The sequence below is a fragment of the Acomys minous genome (genome assembly GCF_964271855.1).
Source record: "Acomys minous genome assembly, chromosome: 5".
Classification (NCBI taxonomy): domain Eukaryota; kingdom Metazoa; phylum Chordata; class Mammalia; order Rodentia; family Muridae; genus Acomys; species Acomys minous.
Window position 1 is genome coordinate 99406179 of NC_140494.1, and position 16112 is coordinate 99422290.

Here is a 16112-nt window from a genome sequence, read left to right on the forward strand (position 1 = left end):
GCTGACCTTGAACTTACTATGGCGCTTTAACCGATGATGGCCAACCCAATCCCTGCAAGAACATTGGATGTGGAGATGCTTTCCACTTTATGAAGCATGGGTTTCCTACAGTATTGCAAAGATAACTCATTTCATCTTCTTTAGTACTTAGAGGAACTCAGTATCTTCTAGTCTCAGGGTCTGAGGTTTGGTGTTTGTACGATGTTCATGGCATGTGCATGCTAACATGTTTTGAATTCATTTATTACTCCCTAAGTCATTTCTCTCAGATGCCCTTGGAGAGTTTTCATAATTTAGTCATTGGTAGTCCCAAGGGACCAATTAGATTTAAGTTTACTACATTCTTCATTAAGATTCAAACAATAGAGCTTTGTAAATAGAAATGGCAAAATCTTTTTCCAATGTCCAAGCCTATGTGATAGAGTAATTTCAGACTGGATGCTTCTTGAAAACGTATTTCTACTGCCTATTTCATATTAAAGTCTTTGCATGTGGTAACACTCCTAAGCCTTCACTCCAATTCTACAAATGTTTCAGGGATTCTCTGGCCTTCTAAAATGCACATTTCTATTAAAATAGAACTTAATGAATAGGAGATAAACATTCAGTCACCTTATGTGCCCTTCCAGTAAGGCACTTTAAAAAGAATTTTAATACAGTATATTAAAAGAAAAATTATAATTCAGTAATGCAGATATAAAGTCCCATGTAGATGTGATTTAATTTAAAATCACTATTGAGTATTCATAAGGTATGAAGGTTTTTTTTCTTAGGTTCAGTGATTATTTTCTCAATTAATTAAAAGCACCTCATTTAGAGGAGAGGAAGATAAACCACTGACACTCAATAACTCAAGCACACAATCAGGGACTGAGCTAAACCAGGTCTCATTGCAGAACCAAGGCCCCTCATCCTTTGGTCCCAATAGATGTTATGATTGCCTGATGTGAATGCTGCATTCTGATACCTGAGACTCTAACAAAAGTTTCAGTGAAGTAAACAGAAAATCATGTAAGGTTGTTTATAGCTTCCACTGTATTGTAGCATAGTAAGGAAAAAAAACCCTCAATGCAATATGGTGCAAAGCAGTGAGTTTAATGGTGGTGTAAGCATCTAAGCACTTTCTGAGGGCACTCTTTCACAGGTATAAAGAGGGAGATTCTTATTTGAAATGATAATTTCCTGAGTTCATGTACTTTGTCTTAGTTCAGAGATTGTTTTATTTTATTACATATATCACATATTTAAATATGTGTTAGTAAGCAACAATGTTTTTTCCTATATATCCAATGTTTAATTATTAGTAATATAATAATGATTTTTCTTTATGGAGAGGTTTTTATTGCTCCATGCGTATCCCATGGAGAAGTCTACAGCTAAACCACACTCATTTAGGATGGTCTATATGTAGATCTTGTTTAAAAAAACAACGAACAAAAGTAAAGTTAAAGTGAAAAATACAACCAGATATTGAACCTAATGTTTTACATACATTAACACTTTCACTGTATATATCTGTTAATTTTTTTTTTTTTTGCATCTTTATCACCACCTCTCTCCTTTTTCCTCACCCTCTTAGCTCCCTTATCTGCTCCTCGTGCGTTTCTCTTCAGTAAAGGGCATGCCTCCCATTGATGTCAACCATCCATGGACTATCAAGTTGTTTTACAACTAAGCACCTCCTCTCCTATTATAAGGCTGAAGAAGGTAGTCCAGTAGGAAGAAAGTGTCCCAAAATCAGGCAACAGAGTCAGTGAGAGGCCTGCCCCTACCATTAGGAGTTACACAAGAAGACCAAGCTATGTAACTGTAACATATGTGTAGAGGGCATATGTGAGTTTCATACAGGCTCTCTGGTTGTCAATTCAGTCCCTGTAAGTGCCTATGAGCCCAGCTTACTTGATTCTGTGAATATTCCTGTGATGTCTTTGGCCCATCTGGCTTCTATACTCCTTCTTCCCCCCTTTTCACAGGATTTCCTGACCTCTTCCTAGTGTTTGGCTATGAGCCCCTGCATCTGTTTCCATCAGTTCCTGGGTGAAGTCCTTCAGATGACAATTAGACTAGGCAAGAATCTATGAATATAGCACAATATCATTAGGAATTATTTCATTAACTTTTTTTTTTCAGTTGTATTGGTTCTATTTTAGGTATTTGGACTATGCAGCCTCTGGGTCTTGGTTTTCCAGATAGTGTCAGTGGTAGGCTCCACTTTATGACACGGATCTCAAGATGGACCAGTCGATGGTTGGCCACTCTTACAATTTCTGCGTCACCTTTATTTCAGCATATTTGGTAGGCAGGACAAATTGTAGGTTGAAAATTTTGTGGCTAGGTTGGTATACCAAATGCTCCCACTGGAAATCTTGCCGGGACGGGACAGCAACTCCAAACTGTAAACAAGGACTTCCTGGAGGCCTAGTGTGGCCAAGTCTTTAATGAGAGCGCTCAGTTACATCAGTGTCCACACTTGTTTTGCTCCAGTAGATGAAGTTTTCACAGGACTTTTAAAAAAAGCTCTCTTGTTTCCACCAGGGAGAGAAAACACCAAAACACTTAAAAGGGACACGAAACCCTTTTATCTTTGAAAGTCTGACCTCAGGAGAGTGTTCATTTAGCCATTTACATTTTGGATTTTCTCGTAGCCCGGCAGTAAGTACTCCTACCCACTTCACCATCTCTCCAACACCTATACTTCATATTCTTAACTGATCTAACAGATAACATCTTGTACAAAAATATTAGTAATAGCAATGCATTTAACTATCAACATATGTATGTATACACAAACAAGTTGTAGAAATAATGCAAGACTAATCCATCTTTAATGTATGTAATGTATGTAATGTATGTAAATGACATACATTGATTATGTCATTAGTAGTTGGTTCACCTCTAGGAGTTATGATCTACTCAGCCATGGGTTTGTACATCAGAAACTCAGAATGGTGCTAGGAATGACTTTTATCTTATAGTGAAGACCATAAATCCAACTACTGCTTACCCCCATAACACTCTTGTCACTAATACAGCATTGGACAAAGCTTTCTAGGGAAATCAAGGATCACAACTAAGCAAGACTGCTGATTTTCTACTGCAGTAGAATGAATAGAACTCCAGGCAATCTGAAAGCTAGACAGTAGGGTTGACACTTTCAGTTTGATACCAACATGACTTCTCCACACCCTATCACTCAAGTATGTGATGTCTTCAGCAATAAGGTCATATCATCAAGATCTCGATGATAATTTTTAGTTATGGTTCCTATTGCTGTTATAAACCATGATAATCAACTTGAAATCAGGATTGCTAATGAGTTTAATAACTTCAGACCACCATCACCCGTATTATTATTTAAATTGCTTTGAAAATCCTTGGTGTTTGTGCTTCCTGATGGCCTTTAACACTTTGTTTACCAGTTTTGATGAAGAGAGATTTTATTGAATCTGTACACTGTTTTTGATTGAATATCATTTCCACAGTATTAATACAACAGTGTGAGAGGTGTTTGAACTTTGGTATTTTTTTTTTTTTTCCTTTGGAGTCATTAAGTTGCACTGAAAAATCTTTAATTTACTTAGATTTATTCCAACATATTTTACTATTGGACAATACTGTGACTGGTACTCTTTCCATGATTTCTTCTCTTTTTCTCTTTCTCTTTCTTTCTCTTCTTCTTCTTCTTCTTCTTCTTCTTCTTCTTCTTCCTTTTTATTTTGTATATAGAAAGTCTTCTTGTCTTTGTGTGTTGCATTCTCCACAGTTGAGTGGAGAGTGGGATATGACTTTCTCACGTACTCTGGTGCCTCACATTTGACCATGTCCCCTGGAGGGGGAGACCTGGTGGCACTCAGAGGAAGGACAGCAGGTTACCAAGAAGAGACTTGATACCCTATGAGCATATACAGGGGGAGGAAATCCCCCTCAGTCACAGTCATAGGGGAGGGGAATAAGGGGAAAATGGGAGGGAGAGAAGAATGGGAAGATACAAGGGATGGGATAATCATTGAGATATAACAAGAATAAATTAATAAAATAAATAAATAAATAAATAAATAAATAAATAAATGAACTGGTATACAGATGGTCTACCTTTATATGTAATCTGGTCTTTCTGGTGGCATTCAATTTTTTTTGTTCTGTATGTATAGTGTTTTCAACATATTATTAGGGGGACTCCTTTCTGGTTCTCTCTGTTTAGTTTCCCATATTCCTTTTGACCTTGAGTAACACTTCCTCCTTTAGATTTAGGAAATTTACTTTATGTATTGTTACTCCCCTTAAATTTTTTGCTAGAATTTTTAAAAAAAATTCATAAACTAAATTTTGATTATATTCTTCCTTTCCATAGCTCCACTCCTTCACTGAAATTCATGTTTTCAACCTCTTTTCAAACAATCAAAAGGCAAAATAAAACAAAAAAGTACAAAACAATGGAGACTATTTTGTGTTTGCCAAATATTACTGAGCATAAGGCCTGTCTGGAACATGGTTGATATAACCAATGTTTCTCTATTGAAGAAAACTGATTTTAGCGTCAGCTTTAGAAATGCTTCTTTAATGACTTTGACAAATACACTTATGTAGAAAGTATATCTTGTGTATCCTGTCAATTAAAAAACCTATAGCTTATAGGGCAGGTCAGAATAGAAGGTGGGACATCTAGTAGGCAGGAAGGATTCTGGGAGAGAGCTAGGAGCAGAGAGAGTCACCCGGGAAGATGTGGTGCCTGATCAGAGGTAACAAGCCACATGGCAGGATGTAGGTTAGTATAAATGGGCTATTTTAAGTTAGGAAATAGTCAGAGAAGAGCCTAGTTATTTGGTCTAGATATTTGGGAATGTATTTGTATTCTCCAGAGTCATTATTCTTGAGTTTGGGGTCAGGATGAAAAACATTCACCTTACCACATATTTCCTGTGCCTTTATTTGAGTTTCTTTTTCTATCCTCATAATTCATAAATCCTATGCTTTTTAAAAGGCCTATGATACTGTTCTTAGGTTTTATTAGATTTATCATTTTCTTTGACTGAGTGACCCTCTTCTTCTACTTTGTCTTCAAGGCCTGATAATTCTCTTCTCCATTTCATTCATCCTACTGGTGTGGCTTTCTATTGAACATTTGTTTGATTTCTCTGAGTTTTGCATGTTAAATATTATTCAATTTGTGTTTTCTTCAGAAATTCTGTGTTTTTAATTATTTAAATCACATTTTGAATCCATAATTGTTTTACCTATTTGTTTAACTATTTGTATTTTTCTAGTCTACCTTCCAACATTAATATCTATTTGAATTCTTTGACCATATTTATGATTTCTATTCTGTATTATTTGTCTTTGTTGTCATCTACATTATTTTATGGAGATGAAGCATCTTGCTTTGATTTGCGTGTGTGTGTGTGTGTGTGTGTGTGTGTGTGTGTGTGTGTGTGTGTGGTTTGTAGTTTTCCTTTAAGACATGGACATCTGGAGTCAGACCCTTAGTAATGTTTCTTGGTATGAACATTGGTACCTTTTGTTGTGTGGTTGTTGGCATCTCTGTTACTACCTGAAGTGGTCAGGTTTTTGAGTAGCCAGATGGTAATCAGTTTTGGGGCCACTCAGTGCTGATGTACAATTGGAATATCAAAAGAAGTTCTAGTTCAGTCAGGGCCAGGTTCAGTTTCTTAGTGCAGTAATGAACCTGGGGGTGTTAACAGCGTTTAGAGTAGGCCTTCATAATTTTGTGGAGGTGTACACAGATGTCTGTATTTTCTGCAGATCACCAGGAAAAGCATCATAGCACTGGTACATGCAGGCTTTTCTTGGAGATCATGTGATCTAGTTTGTGACCAGTGGAACGGGAGTTCTATCTTTAAAAAAAAAAAAGAAGCACAGAGTGGATAGATTCTAGGAAACAATACCTGATTGGCACTCTGACCTCCCAATGCGTGTGTGTACATTCTTTCACACACATGTACACATTCACATTAACATATAGATGTACACATGCACATACAAAAACCAAAATAATAAAAAGTAATAAGCAATGTTATCATACTTGTGTTATGATTTATTTCAGAAAACTCAAGGATAATATTTTAAAACTTTCTCCACTATCACAAGACCACCACCTGTGTGACAAACATTTTAAGAGTTTGTGAGATTTATGCATGATGTATTTTAACCAAGCTAGAGAGTGCTTAATGCTGAAATATAGAATGGTTAATAAGCAACAATATATTGGTTACATATTGCATGTAATAAGCCTATATTAGGGAAAATAAATAGCAAGAAAATTATCAAGTCCTGGTAGTAACAAATACATTCCAGATAATAAGAATAAGTCACTGACCTCAAAGATAATATAAGGTGGGACATTGGTCAAAATCATATTTAAAAAGCCATGGAAAATATGTTATCTCATGAAGTGAGGAAAATTTACATAGAATGACTAAAATAAAATATATTCAATTCATACTATATAGCCATAGATTAACAACTAACAAAATATTTTACACATTACATTTTTCACAAGAAATATCTCCTTTCTATCATTTTCTTCAGGGCAATATTGACATCCTTATTCCTCAGACTGTAGATCAGAGGGTTGAGCATGGGCACAATGATGGTGTAAAATACGGAAGACACTTTTCCTTCATCCATGGAGCTGGAAGATGATGGGTTCAGATAAATAAAAGCAGCAGAACCAAAAAACACAGCCACAGCTGAGATGTGGGAGCTGCATGTGCTGAAGGCTTTAGATCTGCCCTCAGTGGATTTAATGCGTAGAATGCTGATAATGATGAAAGCATAAGAGCTAAGGATGGTCAGGGTTGGTGCAATGATATTAATAACACTAAAAATTACAATCATCAATTCATTCACAAAAACACTAGAGCAGGAGAGCTTAAGAATAGAAAGAAGGTCACAGAAATAATGGTTGATCAAATCAAATCTGCAAAAATGAATCCTAAACATACATCCTACGTGAGCTGACGCACAAACTATACCTACAATGTAAACTCCTACAACAAGAGAAAGGCAAGCCTGTTGAGACATGATGACGCTGTAAAGCAAGGGGCTACAAATGGCAACATACCGATCATAGGCCATTGCGGCGAGCATGTAACATTCCGAAATAGCAAAAAGGAGAAAGAAGTAAAGTTGAGTCATGCACTCAGAATAGGAGATGTCGTTCTTTTCCATCACAAAATTCGCCAGCATCTTGGGGATAATAACAGTAGATTGGCAGAGGTCAATGAAGGACAGACTGCTGAGTAGGAAGTACATGGGGGTGTGCAGGTGGGAGCTGAGCAGAATCAGGATGATCATGCCCAGGTTGCCCAGCACTGTGAGCAGGTAGATGCCAAGGAAGAGGAGAAGCAGGGGCAGCTGCAGCTCTGGTTGGTCTGTGAGCCCAGCGAGGAAGAATTTGGTCACTGTGGAGTGATTGCCCTTTTTCATGCTTTCTGTTCAGATTCTGAAAGGAAAATATTCAGTCTTTTGAGTGACATGGCTGCTCTTCTTTTGGAACCAGGTGCCCCTTAAATTCTATACGAGTACTTTCCCCGTACCATCGGCACCGTGTGGAAGTTGGCTCATCTTGCTATTTTCAAATTTTGAGTTTCAAAATGAATGATTTTCTTCATTACTAAGGATTTGAGGTCATGAAGAAAATCGTTCATTTTGTGTGGATCGGGCCCCAGGGCGGTCTGCTCAAACTGTTGCACTAACCAAGGACAATACAATAGTAAACATTGAACCCCTATGCTGATGTACCCGATGGACAGGACATTCTCCACAGTTATGTGGAGAGCGGGGACTGACACTGACATGAACTCTGGTGCCCCATATTTGACCACCACCTCTTGGTGGGGAAGCCTGATGGCACTCAAAGAAAGAATAAGCAGGCTACCAAGATGAGACTTGATAGCCTATGACCATATAGTGGGGGAGGAGGTCCCCCTCTCTCTTAGACCTAGGGGAGGGGAATAGGGTGAAAGCGGGAGGGAGGGAGGAATGGGAGGATACAAGTGATGGGATAACAATTGAGCTGTAACTTGAATAAACTAATAAAATTAAAATTAAAACAGAAAAATACAAAATGAATGATATTTTATAGAAAATATTTTGTGTTTGTGGTAATAATTTTTTTACTGTTAATTCTCTATTTTTAACATATCAAAACCTTTTAACTTGGTATTTCTAAATACAATTTCTAAACCACATCATTGACTAAGAGACACATCTGGGCAAGTAAAGTAGCTAATTTAAGTCATGACTCTAAGATATTTTTAAGAAAACAATTCTACCTAACTCATAGATGGCAAAGATATATCAATCAGTCTTTCTGTTAACTATGCCCAATGAATTGTTAAGCAAAAGACAATTACTAACAAAAAATTTCTGGAATAGGAATCTTAGTGTCCCAATATTTCTTCTTTCCCCTTTAAATTCTGTGAATCAGAATGTCTCAAAAGCAGAACCACAGGAGCAGAAAGTGAAAAATTACAAATTTGTTTCCTTGTTCTGTTATATAATGAATACATGCATTAACTATTCACAAAGTAAAAATTCATATTGAATTATATATATCTGAAGATGATATTATAGTATACATAAGTGACTCAAAATATTCCTCTAAGAAATCCCTACAGCTGATTAACACCGTCAGCAAAATGAAAGGAAAAGTTTTCATTAACTTACATAAATCAGTGGCTTTCCTATATAAAAATAAGAAATATACCGAGAAAGAGATCAGGGAAACAACGTCTTTTACAACATCCCCAAATAATATAGAGCATATTGGGGTAATTTTAAACAAGCAAATTAAAGATTTGTATGACAAAAATTCAAATTATTAAATACAGAAATTGAAGAAATATCAAAATATGTAAATATCTCTCATGCTCATGGGTAAGTAGAAATAATATAGTAAAAGTTCTACCAAAAAGATCTATATATTCAACACAAACACCCTCAAAATTCCAACGCAATTCTTCACAGATATTGAAAGCACTGTCTTCAGCTTCATATGTTTCTGGAGGTACCACCATCTTTTATTTCAAGTCTTATTTTTAATAAAAGGAAAATGCATGCAATAAGTAACATCTAAATGTTTCTACCATAGTTTTAAACAGAACTTAGTTACTGGTTTAATGCCATTCCACTATTTAAAAAAATAGTTTAGTAATTTCCTATCGATTTAAATAGTAATACTACATATTCTGTCAGTTCAGTTTTTAGTATTTACTCAAGATACATACATATATAGTTACCTGTATCAAACTGATAGCAAATATATGCTTAGCATTTTTATATCTATTAACAAAATTTATAAACAACTCTAATGTGCACTAAGGATGTTTGATGCATGTATTATGATATGCATATGCATGTGCATTTATATGAAAATAAAATATTACTTAGCAATAAATTTGGAAGAATATATGAAACAAAATAAGTGTTAAAGATGCTAGAGTTTTTATGAATTTATTTAACAAAACCAGATCCAAAATTATGGATTATTCAGTGGTGTGCCCTGCCAGAATTACAGTATTTTCTTGTTTGAAATATTATTGAGTATTGGATTAACACTATTGAATACATAGGAGTTGTTCAAATATTCTCTTTCATTTTTATTGAAAATAGATTTTTATAATATAAGAAATTTTAATCATTGTCTTGGACTCACCCAAATCTGTACCTTTTCTTTCTCTCATTAGAATACAAACAGGCATGTAAATATAATAAAAATAAAATGAGAAAAAGTAAAACAAACAAACCAAAAACTTGAATAGAACTAAACACATAAACAAACAGCAGGAAGAAAAAAAAGCTTGAGAGACATTATATACTCACACTGACACACACATTTCTACCAAAGTTAATTCTCTTAAAAAATGGATGGCCAAAGTAAAAACAAAAATAAAAAACAGAAACCAAAAAACCCTCAAATTTTGTCTTTCTTCTTAGGTTTCTTAAGTTGAAATTTGAACTGCATACTAGTTTATATGTTATCAAATATACTGCATGTTTCTGTGAGTTTTATTTAACATGAAAAATTGATGACATTGTACTTCATTTCTGAATTCAATAAACTAATATTCTTCTGTTTTGATCTTGAGCCAAGGTTATCAATTTTATTAATTCATTTAAAACAATTTTCCTTGATCTTGGTTTATGTATTTACTTTCTTTAAGATCATATTACTAGATTAATTCTTTCTATGTATATACATTTTTGAAATGACTTCCTGATTTCTTTCTAATTTCCTCAAGAATAAAGTTTAAGTAATGCTTCTGTTTTGTATTATTCTGTAATACATACGTATACATTGTTAATTCCACTCTAGGCTTCACATCAATTATGTCTTACCAATTTAAATATTTCACATTATCATTGAATTCAGTATGAAATATTTTACAATATTTATAATTACATGAATCATAAGCAAGTGAATTATTTATATATTGACACACATTCTATTCATTTAAAATATTTTGTTAAATTCAACGTGTTTCCTGAGCATACTCTCCAATATCTATCATTAAGTTTTTCTGAGGATTTGGTTACAACACAGTGCTTATTCAGCCTTTCTAAATATTTTCAATAAGTCTTAGATCAGATAACTATACTTTTGTTATGTCCAATTCATTGATCATCTTATTAATATTGCCTATGCATAGTGATTCTTTGAGTGGTATTATAATAGTTATTGAGTAACTTATGAATTTTTTCCGGTAGAGGGTTTGGTTTTTCTATTTATGACTTTCATTATTCAAATCTTGGGTTGAATCTCACAAAAGAGGAATAACTAACTTTACATTTAATAATGTACCTTCTATTACATATGTATGTATTGACAATTGCATGTTGCAAGATATATTTTAGCCAGTATTGCAAATACTGATGTTATTTGCCACTAATTATTTATTCTATTAAAGTATTTTGAAAGGTACAAATGAAATAAGAATATTAAAATAGCATTGTGTAAAACAGTAACAGATAGGAATTCAAATTATAGAATGAATCTAACAAAATCCATGTGATATATACTTTTGAATAATCTCCAGAGGAACAGGAGGATATTTAGTATTAATACAGGAAAAGATTTATCAGAGTCATGAATTAGGGGGTTCATTCCTACAAAGATAAAAAGTCTCTCAAATTAATTTACTAGTTAGTGTAATCTAATTCCTATGTATAACATCCTACCATATATAGAACATCTTATAAAATGACTAAATATTGAATTTAGTACACTGAGCAATTTATGTTCCAATTTTATAATTTGTAGAAAATACTGGTTTATCCTAACATTGGTGGAGAATTAAGATGTTGACACTCAAAATGTCACAATTATTGACTGCTAGCTACACAACATTGACAGAATGCTCCTCTATCCCTTGTACTCTATAGTTTCCTCCTTTGAATTTCTCACAGTTTTGCATCAGCATGCAGGATCAGTACACTCATGCTTGCATTCCTCCCATTTAGCTTGCCTCAATTATGGGAGTTTTATATCAAAACTAATATTTCTTTTAGTGAAGATATATGATAGACAACATTGGTCTCATACAAGCAGGAGGTACAGTTTCTCATATCATTGCAGAAATAATGGGGTTAAAGAGATAGATCGTTTACCAGCATTGGGAAATACATTTTACTACATTTGGCCACCCAAAGAGACTACAGCACTAATTAAAATCTGTGAGTGTTAAAATGTAAACACAGTTACAAATAAAAGTAGCTGCTCAAGAACCACAGCCTTATGTTACGTATCCCACACACAATCTGAGCAGAGTAATTGTGATAGTTTGTTATTACCTCTCCTAAAAGTGAGTGAGTACACAATTATTAATAATTTGCTCATGCTGATATTTATACAGACATCAACTCACATATTAGGCTATTTTAAAGGGGCGTGGACTTTACTTTCTTGTAATTGATCATGGTATTTTTCTTTGAGTATTTTTTTTTACCAACTTCTGGAACTTCGCACATGTTCTCAAAATTCATTAATCACCAAAATTTGAAAATATCTTAAAATATGCATAAGAATGTTGGACATTTTATGTCTTTAGTATAAACTTAAATCTTTACATAAGACCAAGAGAGTAAAGTTTAGATATTTGAATTCACTTGGCATTAAAGTAGAAATAAAATATTAAGTCGGTGACAATGAGTTATTATGAATAAAAATGGTGTAAATAAGCAACTTAAAATTTTAAAAAGACAAATTTATTAACCCTTATATTGTATTTTAAATGGCTATTAATATACCACATATATAGTTATGTTCAATTTATATGAAAAACTAAAGATATACTTTGATTCAATGAGACATTGAAATTCAGAGACTAGGGGAGAAGGAAAAAAATGCAGAAATTTTCAGAAAACCAAGAATCTTAGAATATAACAAATTATACTATCATATTTTAGGTTATCTTAACATATTTTATGCAGTGATCCTAAAAAAATCTCTGTTTTGTCCTCTCATGGATACAACAGTGGAATAATGCCAAGAGTTCACAATGATGCCTGATGGTCGAGCCAATGGGCCTCTTAGTGGTCACCATTTACCACAGCTGAGCCCGCATCCAAAAGCTCTGCTAATGTTTCTGTTTGTTCTGTGTTCCATGAAGTTGACAAGCACTACGATAAAGTTATTATGTTGTATCTCAGGCTATTGATGGACGTTCTTAGTAAGAAAGGGACGATGGAAAGATAAAACACAGAAGCTGAGACATGTTCAAAGAACATTTGAAGGTTATATCATTAGTGTATATCCAGTGTTAATAATAGGGTAATAATATTTTAGTTTGTTGTTTTAATAAGGGAACAAGTTACTTATTCCTTGCCATAGACTATATTGAGCCCTAAATTTGATGGTAGTTCACTTTCAAATATCCAAAGGATCCCTTTCATTTCTTTAGTAAAACGACAGATGTTTACTTTAATCCCAGACTCTATTACTATCATTTCATTGCCTATTGTTTTGCTGTTTATTCCAGTGAGAACTTTTTCATCGTTAGCTGGTAAATGTTTATTTCCTTTTATATCGCATCTAAAATTATGGTTGGCATAGCCATTTTCCAAAATCTTGTAATGGATGCATCCTTCCTAAAAGGCACTAAGGATGTCGTAAGTTTTTAACTGCACACTTCCTTGGGCTACAAACTACACTACTAAGCATATGAGCAGTTGTACTTACTTACGTGTCTGCCGCATCGTATGCTTTTAAATGCACTCTTTAGAATAAATAATGAATTAGATGAGTGAATTGGGACACTCACTTACTTCTGCCTGACCTCTGACAGTGATCACTCCAGGCCTTAGAGTCCTAAATGACAGCTGAGTGTATGTGAGACGAACATACTCACCTTAATTCTGTTGAAATCCTAAATATAAAGGTTTTTTTTTGTTGTTGTTGTTTGTAAATGACACTAATTCTGGCATTGGGAGAAGGAGGAGCCCAGAATTCTACAGTTAGTACGAAAAAAGCAAGGCCTAAATGTCAATAGCAACAGTACCTTTGAACCTGGTCTGTATCTCAAGTAAGCTTCTTCTATGACTCCGTTTGTGCCTCAGCAGTTTCAACTTTACATCCACAGTCACAATCACTTGTGAAGCTCTCTCCTGAGTTTAACTTCTTCAGATACTGTGTGTCAGGAAACAAACATTCTCTAAGGACTCTCATTATTCTAGAAACATGATCATGAGAAAAATAAGCAATTATCAGCGTTAATTCCCCAGCTGCCAAGTTATTCCTCAAATGGATTCCTGACATTTCTAAACTTTCAAATCCTAACCAATATTTTGAGTATGTGGATCACGAAAAGGTTGTGTCAAAATGTTTCCTGTAAGCTGGGCATGGTGGTGGCACATGCCTTTAATCCTAGCACTGTTGGCAGGAGAGGATGGAGAACTGATATGAGTTCTAGACCAGCCTGGTCTACAAAGCAAGTTCAGGACAGCCAAGAGAAAGCAAACTGTGGTTTATCTGACCAATTCTCAAGATACTAAATAAACAATAGCTGAAAGAATTTAAAGTTAGGAAGTGATAGTTTATTGGCGGTATCATAACTTTAATTAAGTGTTCTGCATATCCTGTACTTAAGGTGTATTGGGCTCTTGTTTTAGATTTTATTTATATTTTTATTAACACGCTTTAATGCGTAGGTATGTATATATAATATGTGTAAAATCCTGGAGTTGCGGCTTTTTTGAGAGCCCAGTCAGAATGAATTCAGGCAATGTGCAATAGTTTCTGGTTGCCATATCCTCTGTTCAAAAGAATGAAATGTACGTCTGCTGTAGTGACTGTTATTGTTTTAAATTAAGAAGAATTCTACGATAACATGACTTTTAGTTAAGTGTAACTTTTGTCTCTTTATGATTATTAAACCTACAGAAACGTCCATAAACTTTCTTAATTTAATATTTAATTGAAAGTGTTTTCTTAAAATTCAGAATACATGCAATGTAAAATACTGGCCCTGTGCACTTCAATAATTTCAGTAGGTTCACAGCAATAACTTGACTTGAAGCTTGCATCTCCTCTATTAGGACTGCATGTCATAAAGCCTAAGGTGAGATGGAATCTTCCAAGGCAGAAAAATAGTCATAGTTACATCTAGCTACAAATTCTATGATGTACAATAATTGCAACCATGGCAAGATGGCCTCAAGAGTACAATAGTGGCACAAAAATCATGGTAGTAAACAACTGCGATCTAATTGGACTTTAGGCATGCTCAATATTTGGCCTGAAAGTACACACTTAACCCACTACTCATGCATCTTAAAGTCATAGACACTAGAGGAGAACATAGTACTGCCACTGTTTAAAATCAGTATAATTTCTAAATGTATTTGAAATGTTTATTTTTGCATCTTCAGGCAGCATTAACTCTCCACCCTCATCAAACAAGCTTCTTTTTGTAGCAGTTGGAGACCACTAAAGAAACCCCAAACTGGCCAAAAATGCAAATAATTAAATGTGAGTTTCTCACCCTCAGCTGATGCATATATGCCATGGTTGGTCAGGCTAATGCGGGTGACTCCGAAAATAATATAGACTAACAATGTAGTGCTTGGTACCTCTCAGTGCTTGAATTTGAAACCCTACTGCTGAAGTCACTGCACACTTAGGACACAACACTTATCAGAGGAGAGTGAAACCTGAAACCCTCCCTCCTGCAGTCCAACTTCTACGTTGTTAGAAAATATTCTGAAATATGGTGAGGGAGGGAAAAACATGAACAATTCTACTCATGTACAACAGACTTGAACCACAGTGGCCAGTATACCATGATGTACTAAAGGTACAGTAAGTGCCGTTTACACGTTGTTATCACCTACAGCTCTCTAGTTGAATTTAAGACCCACTAAGTTGAATGGAAATTAATCTTGGTACTGAAAACCTAGCCAGCTTCTTTGGCTTAGTTACGTTGTGGGCTTTAGAAAAGAATTTGTTTATATGGCTATTTATTATTTACTACATGTTAATTTATGATAAACATAAAGTATAATTTTATAGTTTAAAGCATGACTTTCCAATCTTAAAATGTGAAGAATTTGTAACAGAATTTACGAATCCTGTGAAATGTGTTGTCCTTGACTAATTACAAAACATTAGATTTTTGAAATATAAAACATAGAAAGAAAAAATATTCTTAAGATTTTCACTAATTTTTTTATCAGCTATAAACATCTTTAATGATAGGGAATAAATAAGTCACTGATACTAACAATAAGATAACATAAAAGTGCCTTGTTATAACATGGAATGATGAGCCACTCATAAGTATGATACACATAAGGTTTTCACTGAAATATTTCTAAAATTTGGAAGGAGAAAAGGGCATCAGGAAGATACTTCAAGAAAATACACTGAGAATAAAGAAGGGATATGAACTGAGTACAGAACTATAGAAATAAAGGCACATGTCCACCCAGAATAAGTACACCTAGGTTTCTGGTGTTCAAGGAATGCTGTGATAAAATCAACATGATTTTATATCTGTTAGATATGAAAGCTAGTTTGGCAGATTCAACTTAGCTCCACTCAGACAAGGTTAAGGGTGAGTAAAGAAATCTGTGCTGTCCCTCCAGCAATGGCTTAA

At 34.4% G+C, this 16112-nt stretch overlaps 1 protein-coding gene across 1 annotated transcript; it reads right to left on the reverse strand.

Moving 5' to 3' along the window:
• Window positions 1-6510: 6510 nt before the first annotated feature.
• Window positions 6511-7446, reverse strand: LOC311598269 (olfactory receptor 8G17-like; the record flags this gene model as incomplete). The annotated part of the gene is made up of 1 exon (XM_084783300.1): window positions 6511-7446. One exon carries the CDS (start codon window positions 7444-7446, stop codon window positions 6511-6513), a length of 936 nt encoding a protein of 311 aa, XP_084639426.1.
• Window positions 7447-16112: the final 8666 nt, after the last annotated feature.